Raw genomic sequence first — 25,249 nt, 5'->3', positions numbered from 1 at the left:
TCTATTTTCACTTTCCTCAAGAAATTATATTCTCCATTGTCACTTTTGTACAGAATTACAGACATTTCTGTTCCTATGATTCGTAAATTGAGTCATTGGCAGAGGTAGAAAAGTACAGAGCGCCCGAAAATTTTCACTTGGCGCCTGAATTTTCTAATTCAGTTCTAAACTTATTTTTTAAAAAATATTTCGAGTTTGCTTATGGAAATTTCCATCACCTTTTTTAAAAAAAAAAAAATGTAACGAATACTGTATGTGTTTTTTAATATTTGTGTATTTTTTGTATCATGTGTATTATTAAATTAGAATAATAAAGATGCCATTAAAAATTTTTTCACTGTTGGTAGCCGAATTTTAAAATCTGCAGTGATATGGCCATATACGAGTATTAGATAATATTGAATTGTTATTCATGCTGCTAACGGTTAAACTTTCTTTATCTTAGTTTTGAATTCATGGCTTTCGTAGCCTGTACTTGAAGAAAAATAAAAAAATACAAGCTCCTGAGAAAAAGGGACTGGCGCCTGAATTTTTTTCAGTTTTGTGTACCCCTGGTCATTGGTCAGAACGAAACCGTCATGAATTAGGCCTAAGTAAGTTATTCCCACCTCCATGACCGAGTGCATTGAAAGGTCGACTCACGGTTCCAGGTTCGAGTCCTCTGGCCCGGCCATGGATTATTTCTTAGTGATGCCCCCTTCATCAATTTCCTGCGATCATTTCATCATCGCGATTAGCCAAAAGTGGCAAGAAGCCACGTAAATGATTTGAAATGTACAAACGTGTAAAGTTATAACCTTAAAACGATATCCGTCGCCTTGTAATCAAGGGGTCCCGGGTTCGATAGCCGGTGGAGGCACATAGTGGTTCGAATTCCACTATAAACTGTAGGTACTGTCCAGATTAGCCAGTGTGTGCATAAAGTGGTCTCAAAACAGAAACTAAAATTTCCCTAGAAATATGCCACGTTACTCGACCAAGTGCACTTCTTTAAAAAAAATATTTAAAATTTTGCTGTATGGAAATATTGAGTTAAATAGGTCTTGACGCAAGAACGTATAGACTGGAAACCTTTTTCTTAAAAGCCCATAGCACAATAAAAATTGTCGGCCATCTTGTATCCTTTACTTCTCTGCCTTATCGATACCGTTAGTTATTCTGCGACGTGCCTAGGGTTGTGGTTGTAACCATTTGACACAACTTGCAAAAGAAAAAAAAAAGAAAAAGATTGCAAAATATAGAAAATAAGATACCCTTAGGATATTCCTGGATACTACATACCGTGTAATGAATCTCACTCATTTCTTTGAGCTGCGAACATTTTCTCACTTCTCTGAAGTACCATTTTCAAGTTTGCGTCAAAGGCAAACAAATTCCCCCAATGTATACTTTTGTCAAATTCAGGAATGTTTTTTCACTCTTAATCGTACTCAGAACATAAGTTAGAGAACACCGGAAGGGTATGAAAATCAGCAATTTGTCTTTCTCTCCATGGAATGTATCTATACATTCTTTTGTTTGCTCATAACTGATTTTCTTCTAGGACGATAAAAAACAAGCTCGTAGTTCATCTGTTTTTTATGTGTTTGCAGGGTGATCGTGGGGGCTCCGGAAGCTCGAACGCCGCAGGGTGGCGTAGAGAATGGAGGGGCCGTGTACAAGTGTAGAGCCGACTCCAACAACTCCTGCCAGCAAGTTGGATTCGACCTACAAGGTACGTAATTTCATTTTGTTCTGCAGCAGGGTACAAAATCATTGAAGATTGGTGGGAGAGGCTGATCTTAATCTTAATACACCCCCCCACACACACACACACACGCACACTGTATTGTGTGTGTGTACATTTAAACATATTTATAATGTTATTAAATATACAAGTAAATTAATAAATATTAAAAAATACATCATTATTATATACATGTAAAGGAAAAAAATTGTTACTTTTATGAATATATCAAGTATAAGACTTTTACTAGCTGGATAAAGATGTCAATAAATTACAAAATAGCTGAATTTTGTTTTAATATAAATCAACTAGATTTCATCGTTATATTTGTCTTGCATTCTTGTTTTACTTTCATTCTGCGTATATTGTTACTTGTGTAGATCTCTTTATGAGGTCTTCAAAGAAAGAGAAATACATTCAACTCTAACAATCACATTACTTTGTGTGGTTTCTTTCGATATTATTCTTAGTAAAGTACATATTGAAGTCAAAACTAATCGCTTATCTTTTCTTGTTGTAACAAAAACTCTCCCCCTGGAAATTTTTGGTGGGGGGGGTTGAGGCCAAGATTGTTGGTGGAGGGGAGCGATCCCCATGATTTCTCACCCTGTTCTGCAGTTATTGTTCCTTGTGTAATGCCGGGAACATGAAGCAAGTAGATTCTCCTTTTGAAAAATGCATGTAGGGTACTGTTCGTATTCGGTGTTCAGATGCTCAATTTATTCCAACATTTTAATAATAATAATAAACAGTTCTAAAATATTTCCTAATCCAGTGACATTAGGAAAAAGGACACCCAGCAATCTCCGAAACTGTATGTATAATAACAACCAAATACCTTGGATCTAACGCCAAGATAATAAATTGCTATACGGTATTTAAGATGCATAAACAGATCTGTGAGTCTGGGTTCGAGCCTGGGCCATGACATGGATTTTACATTGTGTTTGTTCTTTCATTTATTCCACTTTATCATTCATCTTCATCGTTTAAATTAACGCTTATTGATAAGTAGTCGTTTGATTTTTTTGCCGGAGATATTAAAATTCAGAACCCCTTTTCTCGTGATCTGTTGTATTCTTATGTGCTTCATTTCACATAGGTTTTTCTTTATATTTTGACTCCAAACCTTCCCCAATATTAGCTCCGTTTAGTTCGCTGCACTTTTTCGACACTTGATGTAGTGCAGGTGTATGTCGGCGTCAGGCTGGTGCAAGGAAATGACGTTCAACCAAGTAGACGAATAGCGGTGTTCGAGTTCAAAATATTCAACAAAAGCCTCTCTGCTGCTTCAAACGTTCATTTGATTAGTTAGCACACCATGTGATCACACACCACACACTGCACCGTTCCAGAACGTAGTGTAAACGGTGCAGACACCAAATACACTAAGTGCAGAGAGAGTCAAAAAGTGCAGCGAAGGGGCTATTTTTTTTCAAGTGCCATCAATTTTTACGTAACATAATTATCATTGTTGAATATGAAAGGCAACTGACACTGTGTGTGGAAATGTTGAGTACATTGACGTAGGTTGAATAGCTAAAGAAAATCAATTATAATTTTCAAATTCCCCATAACATATTCTCCTGCACTCAAGAGGTTTTGATGATAACTATTGCTCCTAAGAGCTTACGAGAAAAGCAGACACGAGGCATGAGGTCAGAAGCCAATTAGCAACTGCCATTCAAGATCTGTCGTGTCGCCATACACCACTAGTGTTCGACAGTGATTGGAGTACGGCATCTGTTAATCTCATCAACGTTCTCTGGTGACAGTCGACCGTGGATATACTGCTTGAGATTACGACATTTGGTGGAGATTTTGGAAGCAGCAGGCTCTTAGAAAATCTGCATGCGTTGAAAATGAATATAATCATACTTGAGATATGTTCCATTTATATTTTTAGTAAATAACGTACATTAGTTCTGCTAAGATGAAACTTTTTATGACAAAGAGTAAAATAATTGTGGTGATGATTGATTGCGTTTCCAGTATCTTTATACACCTTGTATCCTCCTAATACATACCAGATAATATTGTTTGAATTGAAAATGAAAACCTTAAAAGATAGACAAAAATTATAGGACAGACTGTATACAGCTCAAATTTACACGAGGTATCAACTGTTATTTAAAATACGATCTCATGGCTGCTACACTGATCAAGTGAGCTTCAAACTTTTTGTAATTTTAAAGATGGCGCCTCCTGTACACACTTGCACCAGTGTAAAGGAGTGGTTTCTTGCTCTCTGTCAGCCTAAAACTTACAGAAATTTCTCGGCAAATGATAAGTTAATATCTCTGCGCATGCTTACCACACCAGCAAGTTTATTATTTACTATTTACTACATTACTATAATGGAGGAGAAAGTTCGACAATGGCCTCAGTTCGGAGGCAGATGGGTGGAAAAGCCTTCGTAGTAGCTCATAAGTGGACCCCAAAGACTTATTTTTCTTGAGGTATACAGGTACTATCTCAAACTTGAAAATATATTTAGGTCTGTGCTAAAATGCAGCAAACTTGTGCAACCCTACATACAGAAATATACTAGATAAGAAACAAAAAATAATTAAGATATTCATTTGACTCTCCCTTGTAACATTCAATCAGGTGATGCTGTAAATAATCAACATACTCGGAATTAGCGGTTTCATTTTTGTGAAAATCTGAATTAACAATTTTCCGCCTATTACGTAAGTTACTGAGTTAATCTTGACAACGAATGATGAAAAGTAGAAGGATGCACGAAACAATGCACTGGTAAGAGTCCAGTGTTCTTGGTGTAGCGGCTGATGTGTTGTTAATGCTTGCAACGGAAACAACATTAATCACAATAGTACAGTATATTGTAGCCGTTGTCTAAACAGAGGGATCACATGATTGAGGTTGTGGAAATTTGTCCCCGTCCTCACATTCCATAATTACAGTTGTGTTGTTCTTGTTGAGTTGGTGCTTTAAGTCCACTTTATGCACAGTAAGGCTAATCGGGACTGGACCTACAGTTTAAAGTGGGATCCGAACCACTTGTGCCTCCACCGGGTATCGAACCCGGGACCGCTTGATTACAGTTGTGCATTTGGACAGTCATAATACGGTATATGCATAGTTTTCTCAAAATAAGAGTTTTAAAGTCATTATATATTATTTTTTTATAAATTTTAAAAATCTGGAAATTTAGAATTCTGTTTTAAACCTTTCTGCCTGTACCGTATTAAAAAATGTCACAACGATTGGACAGCCCGTTTTTGTTTTTTTATTTATAGGATTTCAAAGAGAGCGATCGTTTGCAAAACTAACAAACAACCGGCACTTTTATTTTTGTTCTCACGACGATATATTTTATATTTATTAAGGTATACTCGAAACATATTTAGCATAGTAACGCAGAATTGAATAAGCTAAACTTTGATGTAACTCGTTTCTATATAGTTCTACTGGTTAATTTTTAATCGGAGTCCAATCTCGAGTATCCATAATTTTTAGTCCGACTGTAGGTTATTTGCCGCCCCCGTGACGGAGTGGTTAGCACATCGCACATACGACGCTAGTGATCCCGGGTTCGAATCTCGGCCTGGGCATGGATGTTTGCGAGTGTTCTTTCATCAATTTCATCACATCATTATCACTCAACCCCATCTTGCAAATTAGCCACAAGTGGCACAAAAGGCGGAGTAAAATAAAGCAAATTAATCAATCAACAGTAGGCTATTTACGTAGATAGGCTCGTCCACCTGGTGGAGACAGACGCAACTGATAATAAGGGACTGCTTCCTTTGACATCTCGTCACAATTATGATGCCAATACATATTTACATCCTCCACTCCACATACCCCCTCCCCCCAAAGGAACAGTTATGTACTGCAAGAAATGAACTGAAATTTTCAACACACCTTCAAGAATGTAACAGATCGAAACAATCCGCTTACTGCTGTGTAAAAACGCTAGTCTCTTCATTTGGCGTGAAGTGCTGTGACATAACATCACCGGCGACAGGGGTATACAAAAAAAAAAGTAAACATGCAAATGCACGTGGAGACAAAAGAAGCACACAGTGCGGCAAATGGAATTACCATGCCCAATAGGCAAATGAAATTAGCCTTGTAAAAATGCCGGGAATGGGGACGCCCTTCACACAAAGTCAGTTGGCAAAGGAAGAAATCGACGAGGAAGAATATTGCCTGGTTGGAGCTGCTTGTCAGTGTGTTACAGAAGAGAGGGACGCTTTTTCCTTTATGGAGAGGGGCATGTAACGTACAAAATGTTAATTAATTAGTCACTTGGGGTGTGTTCTGTAGCTCTGTTTAGAACATCAACCTCTCATAGCTTACTGCCTTAGTTCTTCCGACTGGAATACATGCTAGAATAATCATATGCTGGGTTTCTCATTTTGTATGTTTTCTGTTTCCTTTACTTTTTGTTATTTCTACTTAGGGTCCTTGGCTTTTATGGCACTTGCAGTGTTGCCACATACTCTCGGCGCGAGGAAATTTAGACATAATTTTGTGGCGAAAAGGAAAAAAAAAGAAATTTCAGGAAAAGTATGAAAATTGAAGGGAAATTTGAATACTTCGGGCCATATTTCAACCTCAAGATAATTGGATTGTAAAATACATGTTCCTTTCTTTTTTTACGTAATTTATCTCATAAATGTGACCACAATTAAAATTTTAAATTAAACTTTGGAACAATTAGAAACTTAACTATCATCTAATGTTAACATTATTGTAATAAAACAACCAATATAAACCTGATTTTTAAGTATACATATTTGCATATTCTTCGCAATAATTTATGTTATTCCTTATTTTCATCAATCCAAGCAATTTTAATAATTCTGTGAATGTTTTCTGTGAGTTACTGGAAACAGTATGATTGCACTATTGTTTGGCCCTAGCGCAGCAGATCCAGTTTTGTGAAGGTTGGACGGAGGGAAAATTTGGATGAAATAATGTAATTTAGAACCTTTGAAAGGGAAATTGTTTCTTCTGGTTGTGACAACACTGCGCAATGGGTCGTACCATATTGTAGTTTTACAAGGATATTTTGCCGTTTTTCCAGACTAAAGTCAATAACCTCGTTTCATTCTTGTTGTTTCAAATTAACATCATCTAAGAAGTGTTGATCATTGACTCATTGATCTGGTTTATTTTATTTCGCATTTCTCCCACTTTTTGCTATTGCGAAGGTGAGTGATTATATGATGAAATTGATGAAGGAACACTCACAAAGAACACCAATGCCCAGGCCTGGATTCGAACCCGTGACCTCCTGTGTCGTAGCGCGCTGTGCTAACCACTGCGCCACGGAGGCCGACGAAATGTTGATGAATTTGCCCTTCTCTTCTCTTCCCCCGTTCCTTTATGATTTTAATTCTTTTCTTTTTTTTTTCATACTTTCTGCTCCTTCCTTCTTCTTTCTCTGCCATTCTTTTCTTTTACCCCAATCAAACGATCACAAAACCGAGCCCGTAAATAACTACGTAATAAATAGATTAATTAAACTGATACCCTGACTTTCTGTTTAATTTAGGCGCTGGCTTTCGATTGTAATTCTAATAGACTTCCTTTGGTATTCTGTTTCGAATTTTTGCTTTAGGACACTGATAAGGCTTGGTAGGTCTGCACACGCGTCGACTTCCTGTCGCATCATTCTTGGCAGCCCGTTTCAATTTATTTTTTTATTTTTAAAGTCAGTGATTTGCGGCGGTTACGTGAACGAACCGTAGCATAAGTTATGCTCTACTTCAGCTTTGCGGTGCCGAAATTCGGCAGTAAATTAAAAGGAAAAGACGTAATGTGTCAAAAGCAGAGGGAAACGGGGGAAGGAGAAACACCATAACAGAAGACCACCCACGGAAGTATTGGTAAAATTTCACACCCGTGCGTGTCTCAAAGGCACATATGTCTTTGGGTGAACACTTTTCTGGAAATGAACAGAAGCTATGTATATTTTCTCTTCTCTTTTGTATATATGGACTTTATAATTGCGTTGAGTAGCGTCCTCAAGAATGAAGTTTTTTTTTGTGGGGGTGGGGGGAGTGATTGTGGTGGCTCTTTTAACCAGCGCTCGGCGCCTCGGTGACCGAGTCGTTGAGTTGTCGACTCACGATATTGCCACCAAAGGTCCTAGGTTCGAGACCTGGCCTGGACGTGAGTGTGTCTGCTCATTAGTTTCATCTAATCAACTGCGTCCTCATCATCGTGATCAGCCAAAGAAAAATGTCGGAAAAACGATGTATTCGGTACAGAGCAGTGATTACAACAGTGCAAATAAAGCATTTTTAGAACTGATTAAATGATACCTTAAATCTGCACAATCAGTTGCTTTCATTCGCCATGCCATCTCAAGTACAACTTGGTTGGTACCCAACGAGAAAAACACACAGAGGAAACAAAGGAAGCAGCGCTCAACAGCACGTATAAGCATTTTATAGATGTTACCGGAAGTCTTATTTTATCGATTGCATCTACAAGTGGACAAAAACTATATGGTGGCCATCCCTTATTGGAAATTTTAAGCCCAGGAATTAATGCAAAACTATTTCCGATGAACAGTAACTACGAATACAATTCTGCACGCTTTATGGCATCTGTGTGTGTGTTATTAAAGATAATAGAGGCTCAGATGAATCTTCAACGGTGGTTACTGCATTGCGCTGGGAGTGGAAGAGAGACGCCACACTTAAAATATGCTACCATAGATTGTCATATCAATTCTAGCTACATGGGAAACAAGAGACTGCACAAAATATTACAGTATCGATAGATTGAATTCTAGCGTAAAAACGCAAAAGTAAACGCTACCATATTATGGCATTAAAATCCTTCAAATACATCTCATATTGCATAAGTCGTGAACACCGACCTCCGTGATGAAGTGGTTAGGACATCGTGTTACGACGCCAGGGGTTCCGGGTTCGAATCCTGGGTTGGACATGGGTGTTCTTTGTAAGTGTCCTTTCATAAATTTTATCACATCATCTCTCATCCTCGTCGTTTCGATTAGCCAAAGGTGCAAGAAAAGCGACGTTAAATACTAACATCAAATTAAATAAGTCGTGAATACTTAAAACAATCTTTCACTTCCTTTTAAAGGAACAAATAGGTCTAATCATTGCCCTTCCTTATGAAAATTCTGAAAACAATCCCGTATGGACGGAGGTGTGTATTTTTTATTAGATGTGCGTACTTGACAGTGCGTTTCGCATGATATTTTAGTGATACATGCCATTTTGCAACACGTCAGTGATCATTTAAGCACAGCACCCCCTCCCTCTCTCCCAGGTTGCTGGCAGATAACCAAAGCAAATCCAACCCTGCGTCTCTTTCACGATCCACAAGAGGCGGCTGTCGGAAGCTTTGACGCGGGGGCGTTGTTGACTTTGCGTAGTGCCGGCAGGCCGCCCAGATACATTGGTTGGTCCGCGAATAAGAAATATAGCAGCTTCCAGCGTTTATATAAGCGACTTCCTGCTTCAGGGGAAAACCACACGTAAGGATACTTCGGAAGAAGCTTCCAACGGTGCGGGAAATCTTTGGCAGACGCAATGATTCGCGTCACTTTCTATTAAATTTGGCTTTTCGTAAAGAAGCTTGCATCATATCCGTGGAAGTGGGTGTGTATTTTTAGAAAGAAGAAATTGACGCAATATTTCCTGGAAATATTTTAAAAAAATAACGGCGCCAGAGAAAAGAAATCACGAATAAAGTGTGGTGTAAAAAAACACACCAAGTGTGGTGTTACAATTACTCAAACTTTGTGTATTTGAACACTCCTTCCGGTGTTGTTACTACAGAATTGACTTCGTTCAACACTATCTTCGGCGATTTGCCAGACCGTGCTTTCAAGCAACACCAATTTTGAATGCGTGTCATGCAAGAATTCGGTGTTGTGTTACACGAAGTGTCATGCATCATTTTTGGTGGCCACAAAATAGCGTGTTGGGAAGAATTATCTGGGTGGGAGGGCTGTTTTATAGAGTGGCAGTCATTTTTATTATACCCTTAAATATTGCATTAACTTAAATATTTGGGCAAAAGTTTGTTATGTTTTTGATGTCTGTTTTGGTATGTCTGATATCTTGCATTTTCCGTTATATGCCTGAATTATATATGTGAATGTGAATGTACTATATATATTCCGTTATATATGAATTCTCTAGCTCTCAAGGTTAATCGCGACGATAATGACGAATAATGAATTCATGGCGAAGCTCTGCGTAGGATTTGAACCCAGAGTCTTTTTACTTCTCAGCGCGAATAATTAGGATTTGGCTACAGAATGCAAAGGTAGTTTTTGATCCCTAGTGGTTCTAAACGTACCGTTTCAGAAGAATCATAAGAATAGATATATTCAAATAAACTTTTTGATGGCGTTTTTCTTCTCCATAATGAATTCTGTCTTAGTAATCAACTTGAAAAACTGCTTCCACTTGCAACATGGGAAGAAATCCATACTCTCTTGTATAGTCGGTTTTTTTGTTAGCAGTGTCCATTCCGACGATATTGAAATAAATACGCACCTGGTACGAGACTGTCGCTCTTCGCCTTAACCAAATGCGTTTTGGTAATTCAGGCAAACCGTGTTATTCTGTGCACCTTGGAGGAAACGAAAGTCTAGATATAAAACCAGCATCCCCTTCTTCAGTAAAAAAACACTCATATCAAGTTATAACTTGGCCTATATGGATAATGTTTAAGTGGTGGGTTCATAAACATTGTAAATTGAAGGCAGTTACTTAACTTCCGGATTTTGTAACATTTTTTTTTTACTACGTAGCGTTTAAACCCGGTGCTTAATTAAGATGTCGCTGGTTCTATTCTCAAGAGTAGCTGCAGATCTTGGAAGGAAGGGGGTGAGAGACCTGCGTGGAGAAAGTTTGAAGGTAGAACTGCTGACGCAATGAACTGTTTGCAGGAAATTCTGTGTGGTTTAAAAGACCTGGCCGTGTATGTGTTTGTGGGAAGGGTGACGTCGGTGTAAACCGGTCTCGCAACCTGGACAACGCCTTCTACGTGGGCAGCGGAGGCGACGTAATGTTGCCCACTGTACTCCTTCCACGCAAAAAGGTGTTCTCATGAACAGAGGAGCCATCCACGAAAGAAGAATCACTCACACGCGCATCAAGGATGAATAAAATAAATTGGATCAAGTCGGAAGATGCATCTGGCAGGTTTCTGATGCTAGTAGGTTGACTGGTTTTGCAAGCAGCGTGAACGAAATATCTCAACGCCCTCAAAGGCCACCCACAGCTTCTTGCAGTGATTTTCAACTGAGGCGGAGTGATGATTGACCAAAGAATACAACAAGGCCGCTTGATTATTTGCCACCACAATGCATTTAAAGCTCTGTATCACATAAAATGCCGACCCCCGTGGCGGAGTGGCTAGCACAAGCCCGTAGTTCCCGGATTCGAATCCCGGTCTGGACATGAGTGCAGGGGCGATTCCTCCATGTAGGAAGTGAGGAACTTCCTACAGTTCATTTATACTTGCTCCCATTTCTCTACTTTTTAGGAGTTTAATAATAATGCACGTTATGAAATTATGAGCTAAATGTATGTACAATTGACTAGGTTAGCTACTGTCAAGAGTTGACTGGTGACGCTCCTTCCAGACGCAGCCAAAAGACGATGGACACACACGCTTTGCTGCCCCGCCTGAGGAACCTCGCTGGTGTCACTACGAACAGATGGGTGAGGAGTGGAAAAGGGGCAGGGGGAAGGTTGCGGTTTTAAAGCATCCAGCGAGGAAGCATCGAGGGGGTTCCTACATCATTGGTGTCAACCCCATCAAAATGGTTCTAAACGTAGCACAGTTTGATCTTCGTTGGTCCCTAGCATCGTGCTTTTGGCATAATGGTCAAATCTAGTATAATCTGCAAACGCGAGGGAGAGGGAAATCGAATTCAAAGGAATAGGTTTTCAGGGAATTGAAATAAAATTACGTTCAAATCTTATTTGTACTTCACCAGCGGACTTGTTTCAAATAAAGGGGAGTATGCCAAGGTTTTTTTACAACCATGCGATGATCCATCATCCTCTATCTTTTCTCTATCCTGTCGATTTTGTTCCTGAGGAGAATTTACGGCAGTAAATCGATAGAAGGTTGGCGGTAAGCAAACCATTTTCTCAAACCGTTTCAAGTTCTATGCTGAACCCATCTCGTTTGTTGATCCATTCTACACAATTTTGTGTAGTGAATAATAAGTAACGCAAGTTCAAAACTCGAAAAATATAAGCATAATTGAACTTAAAACTGTAGTTATCAGAAAAAGTAATTAATAATAAATCCTAGCACAATTTAGAAGCATTTATCATAATTTCAGAGTTTAAGCAGCACTTTTTATTATTCTCAATCCACACGACAGGGAGGGACAAAATATAAAGTCTTGCAAAATCTGAAATATCGTCATGTATTTTCGTTGGTTTTTATAGGTTCACATAAAAAAAATCATAGTTCAAGGGAGCAGGGACCTCTTGCCCTACCTTGTGCGTGGGCCTACAGGTAACATTATAAATGCAATGGATAGTGCGAGCGATTTGTGCGACTGTAATTGAACGCATTTTTCAAACCTTCCTCAGTTTACCATAATTTCTTCCTACACTTCAAAAAAGCCACGAGTCGCCACTGCATGAGTGTTCTTTGTGCCCCTTCATCGATTTCATCATGTTATCACTAGTCCTCATCTTTGTAATTAGTCAAGAGTGAGAGATAAGCTAAGTAAGTGAGGTCGAGCATTATCGTGTAACAGAAACCATTAGCCAGAATCACAGAGGTCCTTCCTAACCCGCTTCATCCTTTTTCTGAATCGACCAAGCACTTCCTTGTAATACTACTGATTGACTGTTTGGTTTTCAGGGACAAATTAATGGTGGATCAGTCCTTGGGTATCAAAAAATGCGACCAGCAGCACCTTTGTCTTCGATTTCGACATCCGTGCTTTTTTCTTGACGGGCGAGAACTGTCCTTTCCACTGCGCACTCTGTCTTTTTTGTTTCGGGGTCATATTGTAAACACCAGGTTTCATCACCATACCCTGCCCGTATCATCTGTAACGTTTCGGTAAACGATTTACCAATTTGTAACAAAACTTTATGTTGTAACGTTGTTCCATCTTGGTGAGCGTATTTTGTACGCGGCCTGCACACGACCTGCATCTGACGCACGCTTGCCTGTAACAGGTTGAAACATGCACTGACGGGACGTTTCGATATAGCTCTTTGCAGTGTTGTCACAACATGGTACCTTATTATTTGGTTTGGTTCTTTTTTTGACAGTTCGGTTTCTTTATGGGCGGACCTTGTATATATATATTGTTTTTAAAAATTTATTTAGTTTCTTCTTATTTCTGGTTATGTGGAACATAGGATTAATTTATTTTCACATGAGCATTTAAATTTAAAAAAAATATTATATATATATAGAACTATAACACAGGGCATTTGTTTTCAACATATTACCTACATAAAACATCGTCAATTATACTAATACAGGGAGGTTATTTCAGTCGTTCACCGCCAGCGTGTCGGCCGTTCGGCGGACTCTTCATGCAACAGGTCCCGGCAAATTGCGTTCAGGAAGTCCGTAACAGAAACCGCTTGTTTTGTAATGTTTCCACTTTTCACAATTACAGTTACAATTACAATTGAAATAAGCACGTACCTTGTCGCAAGGATGCTGTGTGTGTGTGGAAAAGGTGTCCTCCCAAATACAAATATTTCTGGCACCTTATTTCTGACAGAAAATCTTAGATTAGACATCGTTACTTTATCGTCAGTTGTCAGAAAGGGAAGACAGCATCCCGGCGCATAAAGCAAACCGAAAGCGTAAAATGATATTTAAAAGTAATAATAATGATGATCACTAACCTCCTGTGTTATAAGAGATGTTGAAAATGACCTCCTTTAACAGCAATACAACACGTTTCTTAGGTTCAAGAGATCCTGTCTATCGTAATTCCCTGACCACTTTTCTGCAAGAATTCGTTTTCACGTAATTATCGTACATAAAAACTCTCTGTTCAAGACTATATTTGTTTAACGACATAACTAATGAATGAATAACAATTAACACACAATAAAGCACTGGCCATGAGTAGCACATTACAATAACACAGTATAAGCAACACGTGTACTGATAAACGCAAACAGAAGTGAACATGAACGTACACTGACGTCTGGTAGCCGACAGTGTTGCTAACCATTTTTCGGCAATGTCCCTACAGACGTAGTCAAAATGTCCCTACAACTGACCAAATGTCCCTACGCCAAGTAAAGCGACTAAAAAAATTATCACCTCATGAGCATGCAAAACAGAAGATAAAATATACACATTTATTTACCAAATCTTTCTGCTCGGTGCTTCCACAATTAATGAAGGAGCGAATTTACATTTGCCTATCCTAACTTAACCTAACCGTACCTGGAAGCGGCCCCGGCGCCTACCCAGCGTCGAATAACATGGGTACCTGGGGGAAACCCTGGGGGGTAAAGGCGGTCAGGGGCGTGATGCTGATCACATCACCCCCACTCACGACCGGATCAAGAAAGTGTGGGGCGTTACCCTCACACCCCCTACACGCCTTCATGGCGTGGTGCTATGCACAGGGGAACACTTTACCTTTTTTGTACCTGAATGGTTCGTGGGGCTATCCGTCAATGGTTTGTTGGGCTACCCGTTTTTCGAGCCCAAATTTTAACTATGTTTGCCTTGCCTAACCTAACTTAACCTAACCTTACCGAGAATGCTCAGTGGGGCTATTCCTGAATGGTTTTGCGGTAATTGTGATTACGAACCGATAAAAAATATTTTTTTCGTAGCACTTTAACATCATCGAAGACGCCATTTTAGTATCCTGCAATTTTATGATTGATGTAATGTTGCCAAATTTACCTGTAATCAAATCAGTTCTTCTACATCGTGATTGTCGCTGTCACATGTAAGCACGTTCTTTGGGCAATATACTGAAATGAATAAGTTTATTAATTAGCCCTCCTGCACACTCCACCTAACAATCTGTATAACATTAACAACTTTTTTACTGTTCTCTTCCGCTATTCTTACACAATCCATGCTCTCCAAGTATGAAATCAACAGTGTGGCAACGCTGTAGACAGCGTAACTAATTGTAATTTGTTCATATCAACAAATATGGCTACCATACTTGTATACGGAGAATCATTGCGAGAATTGAAATGCTTATTTTACAACTTCTACACGTTAATTAACATTTTTTCCCCCTCACCCCAACATGTTAACTTGAGATAAATCATCACGAATAATTATTTCGTGAGTATAAGACGTAGCATAGAAATTACAGAAGGGTCCAGTATTGTAAATTCTTGCCTTAATGAATAATAGGGGTGTGCGGGACAGAATTTTTTGGGTCGGGACGGGATCGGGACGGTAATTTTTTTAAATCCCGACATTCGGGACTGAAAAATTTGCAATTTCCCGACCAAGTCGGAAAATTTTCGGGACGGGAAATGTTCGAAATTTCCCGAAGCACTGGAAATCTCGAATTTTACAAGTCATTTTCACTTTAAGTGATTGTTTTTGCATTTCTAGAATAAAAACTTACAATTTTCGATAAGTTCCAGAAACTTACAAGGCAGAAAACGTCGAGAATTAACGACTTTTTAAAGTAAAGGATCCCGCACACTCCTAATGAATAACGTTGAGTCGTTTACTGTTGATTATGTTATTTGAAGTCATACATGCTGCTGCTGTGCAGAGATAGATGTTGGTTGGTGATGCTGTATTTCCTGCAGTCTTTAACAATTCTGGTCCATTTTATTTCCCTTTTTTGTTTTTGTATCACTTAACATTGAAAATATTCTTTCCGTTTCCGCTTTAGAATGTGGCAATGTTAGCACTATTTTCGCGAGAGTGGAAATGTTTTCAAAAAGGAACTTGCCTTGAAAGTTTTTGGTAACCGATAACATGTTCCAAAATTCTGATGGAGATTTGTTAGTTAGTTCTTTTTTCTCCTCTTCGCTAAAGTATCCAGATAAACTAATTCATAAAATGTCATTTACCAAGATTGAAAAAAGTACCTACGTTTTCCCTCATTTGGCAAAATCTGTCCCTACGTTCCTACGCGGGCGAAATTTAGTGAAAAGTCCCTATGCTTAGGGACATGTCCCTACGGTTGGCATCACTGCCGACACGTGCAGTATGAAGCGCCCTCTCGCGGCTGACAACTCACCCAACCCCCGATAAGCTGCCGGCGCTGTCGCGACAACTGAGGATAAAGTAGCGATGACTAATCTAAGATTAGATGTCAGAAATAAGGTGCCAGAAATATTTGTATTTGGGAGGACACCTTTTCCACACACACACAGCATCCTTGCGACAAGGTACGTGCTTATTTCAATTGTAATTGTAACTGTAATTGTGAAAAGTGGAAACATTACAAAACAAGCGATTTCTGTTACGGACTTCCTGAACGCAATTTGCCGGGACCTGTTGCATGAAGAGTCCGCCGAACGGCCGACACGCTGGCGGTGAACGACTGAAATAACCTCCCTGTAGTATCAAGGTAAAAATGCAAACTGAAGCACCAGCAGTGAGCAAAGATTTGAAATGTAATTCAGGATCCAAGTACAGTACTTCAAAAAACGCATAGCTAAATACTTAAAAAAGAAAAAGCGGGCTTCGGTCTCGAAAGTCAGAAAACTCCGCCATGGGATGCAACTCCATGCAACGCCTCACCCAATGAAATAACAGCTTGGCTAGCCCTGGCCCTCAGAGGGCCGTTGGACCATGTTTAGTTTTATATACAACATCTCACAAAACACATCTCCCAGCGGTCTGGCCACCGTAGAAAAATATGCATCAACCAACCATAAATCGGTGAATCACGGTGCCATAAAACATTTTATACCCCGTGCGATCATGCAGTACAGAAGGGTGGAATCTTTTATAGCAAGTTGTCTCCCTTGTCCCGCGACGCTTATCAAGGGAGATTTTGCCTCATATCGTGAACCAGCCGTCTGTGGCGACTGGGGAAAGCAGATTTGAAGCGTCCGAAAGACATTTTAGTGGGAATTGTGATAAGGTACAGGTCACTGCAGGCGACCTTCCTGTAGTTATAGCACCTGGGCTATCACGAAATAAGGGAGGAGATGGATTTATTGTTTGTTTCCGCTGCTTACTTGTTTTATCCTGCTTGCTTCTTCTTCCCTGTTCTTTCCGTTAGTTACTGCAGCTCCAAGATATACGTGACCTCGAAAAATGCGAACTGCAAGCTTTCCCCATGACTTACACACACTACACTTCCGGGTAAGGTACGGCAAAATTTCCCGTGCACATTGCTTTCATTGATTGAATTTATTTATTTTACTTCGCTTTTCTTGCCACTTTTGGCTAATCGTGAAGGTAATGATGAGTGATGATATAATGAAAGGGCATTCACAAAGATCACCCATCTCCAGGCCGTGATTCGAATCATGGACCTGTTATGTCCTAATATTAATGACATAAACAGAAATAAATATCTTAAGATTGGAACTTCATAATTAAATATATTCAAACTTGTAACAAGGTCGATTACATGATTAAAACTTAAACATCCATAAGACATATCAACAAGATGCATAATCGTTGCTATGCACAGACTATGTACATTGGCCATAACTGCTAGTTCACCACATACAATAATGTATTTATATATCAATCTTCTCCCCTTCAAGAGAAAACAAACTTATGAGGGGTAAAACACTCTTGGCCTTTTTACTCTTTCAGATTTCCTTCTTACAAAATCACTTCCTCCCTTCGAAGACAAACTTGTTCCTGGACCAAGTCTGCTCGCTTCCTTCGAATATGAGCTACTCTCTTGCTTCGGAGACGATCTCTGAGCATTGTGTTCTTCACTGTCGCTTAGTTCCTGCCGATGCATTTCATTTATAATTGGAGGATATAAATATGCATGATATGCACTATCGTCATATTCCTTGGGTATTTCTGACTGATTTGAATCTCCTCCTGTTTCATGAAGAATCTTTAAAAATGAATAGTGTACATTTCTGTATCTGCCACTTTCTACATCTCTTACTTTATACACAGCAAAACTGCATCTTTCAATAATCTCTCCTTTTCGATATATCTTTCTTTCAGGGCAGTAATAATATACGTTACTTCCAATTGAAAATTTCTCACATTCATAATGAACATTTTTAGTGTCATCTTTAATGATTATATTACTTGCAGTATTGTAAGAGAACATTAATGAACTTGGAGATGTTCCAGTTGATGGCAATGGAGTGTTGTTATGCCAGTGTATTACTGTACGCAGTAGTGATTCTACTTCAGTATTCAATTTTCTAACATCCCCTTTTGGAAAATCTCCTATGAGGGTTAGATACCTTTTCACGGTATTGACTGTTCTCTCAGCCAACCCGTTTCCCGAAGGTTTATATGGGCATGAATGCTTTAGTTCAATGCCCAACCTTTGGCAGAACATCTTAAATTGTTCACTTGCAAAGGGTTGTCCATTATCTGAGACTAACTCTTTTGGAGAACCAAGTATGTAAAATTGGCTTTTTAAATGTCTAATTGCTTCCTGAGCCGTTAAATTAGAACATTGCCAAACATTCAAAAATTTCGTGTGAGCATCAACACACAACAGGAATAAATAACCTTTGAAATAGAAATGATCGACATGTACACGTTCCATAGGTTGTGATGTCGGTGTCCATGATATAAATTGTCCTTTTGCTGGAGCTCTTGCATTCGTCTGACAAGCATCACATTTTGCAACAAAACTTTCAATGTCAGAAGTCATTTTAGGCCACCAAACTAAATCTCTGCAAATCTGTTTTAATCTCACTACGCCACTGTGCAAACCATGAATTTGAATGAGAAACTTGCATCGCAGTGTCCCTGGCAATACAATTCTATTTCCCCACATCAACAATCCATCTTCTGTTGACAGTTCCAGACGTTTCTTCCATAAAGCTATTGCTTCCTCATTCATATGTGGATCAATTCCTCTTGGCCAACCATTCTTAACGTAAATTGTTATTTTAGACAACAATTCATCGCTTTTTGTATGCTCCTTGATCTCAGATATGCGTAACGGTTGTAACTTTTGTTCTAGATCTGCATACGCTGTTAAAACAAAATCTGATTGCAATTCTTCAGGTAGTGGTAATCTTGACAAAGCGTCTGCTATTGGAACCTTCTTAGAATACACTATTTCGTAATTCAGAGATGCCATGAATATTTTCCACCTCTGCCAACGTGCATTGTGTTGCATTGGCACTGGTGTATTAGAATCAAGCAAAGATTTCGCAGTCGTTGAATCAGTGTATATTGTAAATTTTTGACCTGCCAGATATAAATAAAAATGTTTCACAGACGAAACAATGGCTAATGCCTCTCTTTCTCCCTGACAGTAATTCTTCTGAGCAGGTGAAAGTGTAGCTAAAAAACACGCCACTGTTCGATGTTCGCCATTTATCTTGTGCCCTAATCGTCCTCCAACACCGTAGCAAGAACTATCCGTTTCTAGGATTATTTCTTTTGAAGAATCGAAAGGAATTATAGCAGGTGTCTGAACAATCTTATCTTTAACAGCCTTAAATTCCGATATACATTGATTAGACCACAACCATTTTTCGCCTTTCCTCAGAAGTCGATATAAGTGTGGTATTGTAGATGACAAGTTGTGTAGAAAACGACTTTGAAATGCAACCATCCCTAAGAAACTTTGCAGTTGTACCTTATCCTTTGGCTCTGGACTTTCTAAAATAGCACGCACATGCTTTTCAGTTGATGTGATTCCATTTGCCGTGAAACGTCTTCCTAAGTAAATCACTTCTTGCACTAGGAATTCAGATTTACTTAAATTGACTTTAACATTATAATCTTTAAAGCGCTCCAGAACTTGTTTTGTTCTTAGGAAACATTCTTGTAGACTATCTCCAGAAATGATAACATCATCAATAAATGCTGCAACTCTTTCCAATCCTGTTAAAATTGAATCAATTACCTGTTGGAAAAGCTGAGACGAAACATTTGTACCAAATGGTAAACGTTGCATTCTGTACAAGTGAGAATCATAATTTAAACACAATATGTTTTGTGAGTCTGGATGCAAACTAACTTGTAAAAATGCTGAACGTAAATCAAGCCTGGTGTAGTACTTTCCTATTTTAACTTTTTGTAAAATATCAGGAAAGTCTGGTAAAGGATACACTAAACCATCGGTTTGAAAATTGACCGTCTTCGAGTAATCTACACAGATACGTATAGAATTATTTGATTTCTTAACTGGCACAATAGGACTTGCCCATTCTGAATGTTCTATAGGTGCTATAATATTCTGCTTACACATATTATCTATTTCTTCTTTTATTTGATCTCGTAATGAATATGCTATTCTGTACGCTTTCCTGAACACAGGCCTAGCATTCTTCTGTAAAGGTATTGATACCTTGAAATCTTTAATGGGTGTACTAATATCCTCATTAAACAATTCTGCAAAAGATGTCAGTAATTGTGAACGACAGTCTTCAATGTTCATTTGTTTTACATTATTTGAATTATGTACGTCGGCTTTATGTTTCTTCAGAATCATGACTTTGCTAGTTTGCCCTTGCACATTTGATGTTCGTGAACATTCACCCACGTCATCAATCTTCTGTACATGTACCTTTGGAGTATCCATTATGCCTGAACGCTGAATTTTCGAACAAGCATCTGGTAGCGAATCTTTTGATTCTAGACCTAAGCATGCATGTGTAGAATCTTCCTTTTGAACATAATCAGTTTCAGGAAACTCATTTAGAAGTTTGCTGCGCCAATCACCAAATAATATGTTCATTCCAACTCTACCAATTAATATATTTGTATTGATATTATCGCCAACAACAAAAGGCATCATGTACATTTTGCCATGATAGTAAAGTTTTAAGTTTAATTGGCCTAATAAACACAATCTTTCACCTGATATCGACGTATATGAATTTAATAACGGACTCAGTGTGAAGTTGCCAATAAGATTAGTTAACAAATCTTTTGAAATGAAATTAGCAAAACTACCAGAATCGACAATAGCTTCTAACGATTGGTCTTGTATTATAATATCAATGTACAAAGGTAAACGTTCATTTCTCAATGAAATCTGATCAGCTGCGTGTTGCAAATTAGAAATAGATTTGTTTACTTTCTTATTGTACATTTGTTGCGTGTTTGTAGTTAAGAAAGTATATGCACTATCTTCTTGCACAGAGAATAAGCTATGTTGAGAATTGTATTCTCCATAACCATTAGCTTTGGTATCCAAATTACTGTTCCTTATTTCACAATTTTCTTTATACATACTAGATAAATTGACTGCTGGTTCCTTGCATTGTTTATTTCTATCGAAACATGCAGCCAAGAAATGCCCTTTCTTCTTACAGAAACTGCAAATAGCATTGAATGCAGGACAGTTCTCTTTGAATGTACAACCTAACCTTGCACAGCGCTTACATTTTATATCCTTTGCCTGATTTTGCCCTGATACAAATTTTTGGCTCAATGCAGTATGTGGCTTAGATTGTGGCATGCCTTTGTATGCATTATTTGTTCCGAATCTTGATTCTCTTGTATCTTGTTGATTCTTAGAAAAATGAGCTTTAGCAAACGAATTGTTTGTACCGAATCTACGTGAGCCTTGTATTTGTTTATTTTCACCTACCAAAAATGCATTTTGATTGACTTTATTTTTATTTGTGCGTATTATGTCATGTTGGAGTACTACATCACAAACCTTTTCGAATGTGTTGGGCATGTCTGACAGTAATCTATCTTTTAGTATACTATCGGGTAATCCAAACACAAGTTTTTCTCTAAGACGAGTGTCTAATTCATCTGTTGTAAACTCACAAGTTATTGCAGCAACTTTTAAACGATTTATGTACGATGTAGCTGTCTCACCTTGCTCTTGCTTTATTTGCATAAAAACGAATCGTTGAATCCATTTATTAACTTGTGGTGCATATATTTTTCTCAATGTAGCAAAGAGTTCCTCCAAGGTGCAATCTTGTGGATCCTTTGGACTTAATCTGTGTTCCAGCTCTTGATATGGTAAACTACCGATTACAGAAATAAGAGTAAACACTCGTTTCCTTTCTTGTATATCGTTAGCCTCAATAAAAGCCTTGAATCTTTTAATATACGAATTTATATCCTGGCTTGGGTCATAAGCCTCAAATGTAGGTATAAAACTTATGTGTTTTTCCATACTGGCTCACTTGGACTTAATTACTATAATTCTACTTACAGTAGTAATTATTTATCTTCTTCCATCCTCGTCGCCATTTTGTTATGTCCTAATATTAATGACATAAACAGAAATAAATATCTTAAGATTGGAACTTCATAATTAAATATATTCAAACTTGTAACAAGGTCGATTACATGATTAAAACTTAAACATCCATAAGACATATCAACAAGATGCATAATCGTTGCTATGCACAGACTATGTACATTGGCCATAACTGCTAGTTCACCACATACAATAATGTATTTATATATCAGGACCTCTGGCGTCGTAGAGCGCTGTGCTAACCACTCCGCTATGGAGGTCGGCTCATTTGCACATTGCACCGTACAATGAAGACACATAGTCGAATGTGGAGATAGGGACCCACACATTTTAGACCTCAGCCGTTTTTGGAGTTGATGTGATCAGTACCATGCTCCGACAGCTATTTTAAACTATTGTCTGCGATTTATAGGCGGGCCCGTAGCTATCTGTGAATTCTTAGTAGGTCAAGTTAATACCAGAGAAAGCAAATTTTTAATATGTGATGTCGCTGGTAGTTACAGTAGTGTACCAAAGAAGTCCACGCTTTTCTTGAAATATCACGCACACACACTTAAATAAAATAATACTGAGTCAAATATATTGACAATTTTCACCGTAAATTATGTTTATTTTTCAGAGATGATAGCAAATTATTTCCCGATTAAGTCAAATTTTTTTAGGGACAGGCAATTTTACGGTTTTAGGACACTGTGGATATCTCAAACTCCATACACTATTTCCCCTAAATGATTGTTTTCCCATTGTTGGTGTGAGACTATCATTTAGAAGAAATTGTCAACAATTATAGTAAAAAAAAGTTCGAGAATTAAACGCCTTTAATGCACGTCCATTCGAAATGTTCCAACGGTTCGAGATTCGAGTAATCAGGAAGTAATTTCCCACATACTCGATCTGGAAGGAATTTTTTTTCCAGTCCTGATACGACATCATGGAATCACGCACGTCCTAAAAATCACAAAATCAATAAGTGTCTTTTCTTTGTTACGTTGCTAGAGCATTACAGGATGTACCGGTAATTGTAGAGCCCCGCAGATCTCGTGGTAGGGTCAGAAGGGAGTTAAAAGGGGCCACTTATGAATTTTGCAAGTGGGTGTAGCTCAAAGGTGTGACGAAAGTTTTCAAAACGTAAAGAGCAACACTTTCATGTTCAGCAAATAATAACCCCTCTGTGAAACTTAATACGCAACGTCATTGACTTTGTAATCGAAGGAATCGAATCGTTCATTATTAAAGGGGTTCCTACTTGTTTGTCATGTGTCAAATAAACATTCTGGGCCAATAAGATACTAACACAGTCTAACAAGCATGTAATATTTTGCAAATTGATTTATACAAATTGAAAAATGAAATGACGTTCTTGGATTTTTGTTTTAGGGAACAACAGAGACAACCAGCAACGTGTCTTGGACGAGAAATCGAAACAGTGGTTCGGGGCTACAGTTCAAAGCTCAGGACCAGATGGCGTAATTGTGGTAAGTTTAATGAAACTTTTTAAATATAACCTTTACTTACTTAATTATGAGTTCGTCCGTGTTGCCATAAATGTTGTCTTCTCCCATACAGTAGTAGATGTCTTTTGAAGTTAATGTAGCGGTTCTTGAAAATATTCACGCCATCCAACTTAAAAATCGCTTGATTATTCTTTTGGTGTCCTCCTCCGTAGTCGAGCGGGTTAAGGCGTTCACTCGTCTTGAGATCGTTCGCTGCGGGACGGCGTAGGTTCGAATCCGGCTCTGGTCGGAATTTATTCGGCCTACGTATAGGGCCGGTGGCAACCCACCATTCGAGGAAATTGGGAAGCTCCGAGTGAGTGAGCGTAACCCGGTCGAGAAGACCTATAACAACGGCTGGGGGTTCGTCGGGCTGATCACCCGTCACCCCAATACTGGTCTAAGATCTCCACGCGATAATAGGTGACGGAGGAACAGTGTGGGAGGGAGACCAGCAGTCGGTAGGTATACCGCGTTTGTTACAACCTGTCCCGGTTCCCGCGCTAGGCGATCGCTGGCTTCTCTCCGTGCTGGGGAAAGTCAAAGCCAGGCAGCCAATTAAAATACGCAACGTCAGAACAGCGCCTACGTAAGCGCCTCTCTTCTGGCTTCCATTCGCTCCTCGCTGCCCAGCAGACGATTTTTTTCCTCGTTTCTCATTGGCACCGAAACTGTCGAGCGCTCCCTAGCGCGGGAAACGGGACAGGTTCTACCAAACGCGGTATAAGCCAAGGCCCTTCAAGGGCTGTAGCGCTGTGGGTTATGTTATGAATCTTTTGGTATAGCTTGATAAATTCATTATTTTCCACATCTGCATCCATGAAGAAAACTGTATTAGGATTGTTTTCTAGTTAGCATAGTAAAAATATACAATATCCTAGTACTGCTAAGTTAAAAGATTTTTAAGTGTACTCAAATTGCATGTCACCACATTCATTCCATTTGTTTTGTGTGAATCGAGGTTCTATGCCGTATTAACGTAAAATTCTACCAATAAAATTTAACAACCTAAATGTTAATTTAGAAAAACGAGAAGAAAGCGTTTTTTTCGTGAACGCAGGCGTATTCGTGTCGTCACCTCTCTCTGCTGCGGTTGTATGTAAACATGTGAACTTAATCTCTTCAATACTAAAGAAAACTTTCAAATTGAAATTTAATATTTCCCCGTGCAAGAAGATAGATAACGATTATATTGCATTTGTGCACAACATTTAATATGTTTTTTTTTTTAAAAAAATGGAATAATTGAAAATTACTTTAGTTAGCCTAACTATGTAATAGCCGTTTTAGTGTCACATTTACGGTAGTTAGGTGATAGCTGAAACTGATGGCCTTAGGCTATCATTTATCCAGTTAACTTTTTACACTGTAGAATTTAATCAAAATCATTGTCAAGGCAGAAATTACTCACTATAACATAAGCAGTATAAATACATTATACATTCCTCTCAAGCTCACAGGATGCAAGATTTAAAGGATTGAAAATAGCAATGGGCTATGCGGAACTTCGATATCATCAGTAGCTTCCCGTTCGGTGACCGAGTGCGTTGGCTGATCGACTCACGTACTCGGCATTGAAATGATTCTGGGTTCAAGTCTGGGTGTCTGTCATGGGTGTCTTTGTAAGTGCCTCTTGCTCACTGTCGTGATTAGCCAAAGAGCCAATACAATGACGTGGACAGTAAGAAATGCAATTACAAAGTACTCAAA

The 25,249-nt window shown here is 38.6% G+C and overlaps 1 protein-coding gene across 2 annotated transcripts in view; it reads left to right on the top strand.

Moving 5' to 3' along the window:
* The window catches only part of if (integrin subunit alpha inflated), a 198,509-nt gene that overhangs the window by 40,961 nt on the left and 132,299 nt on the right, over window positions 1-25,249 (top strand). For both annotated transcript variants that reach the window (XM_083120450.1, XM_083120449.1), the window contains exons 2-3: window positions 1,593-1,714; window positions 23,424-23,521. In XM_083120450.1, the coding sequence (XP_082976576.1) occupies window positions 1,593-1,714; window positions 23,424-23,521 (220 nt within the window). The remainder of the gene's footprint in view (window positions 1-1,592; window positions 1,715-23,423; window positions 23,522-25,249) is intronic.

The sequence above is a fragment of the Lepisma saccharinum genome, chromosome 4 (genome assembly GCF_977018435.1).
Source record: "Lepisma saccharinum chromosome 4, izLepSacc3.1, whole genome shotgun sequence".
Classification (NCBI taxonomy): domain Eukaryota; kingdom Metazoa; phylum Arthropoda; class Insecta; order Zygentoma; family Lepismatidae; genus Lepisma; species Lepisma saccharinum.
Note: the sequence above shows the minus strand (reverse complement) of the source record. Positions and strands in the feature narration are given on the sequence as shown.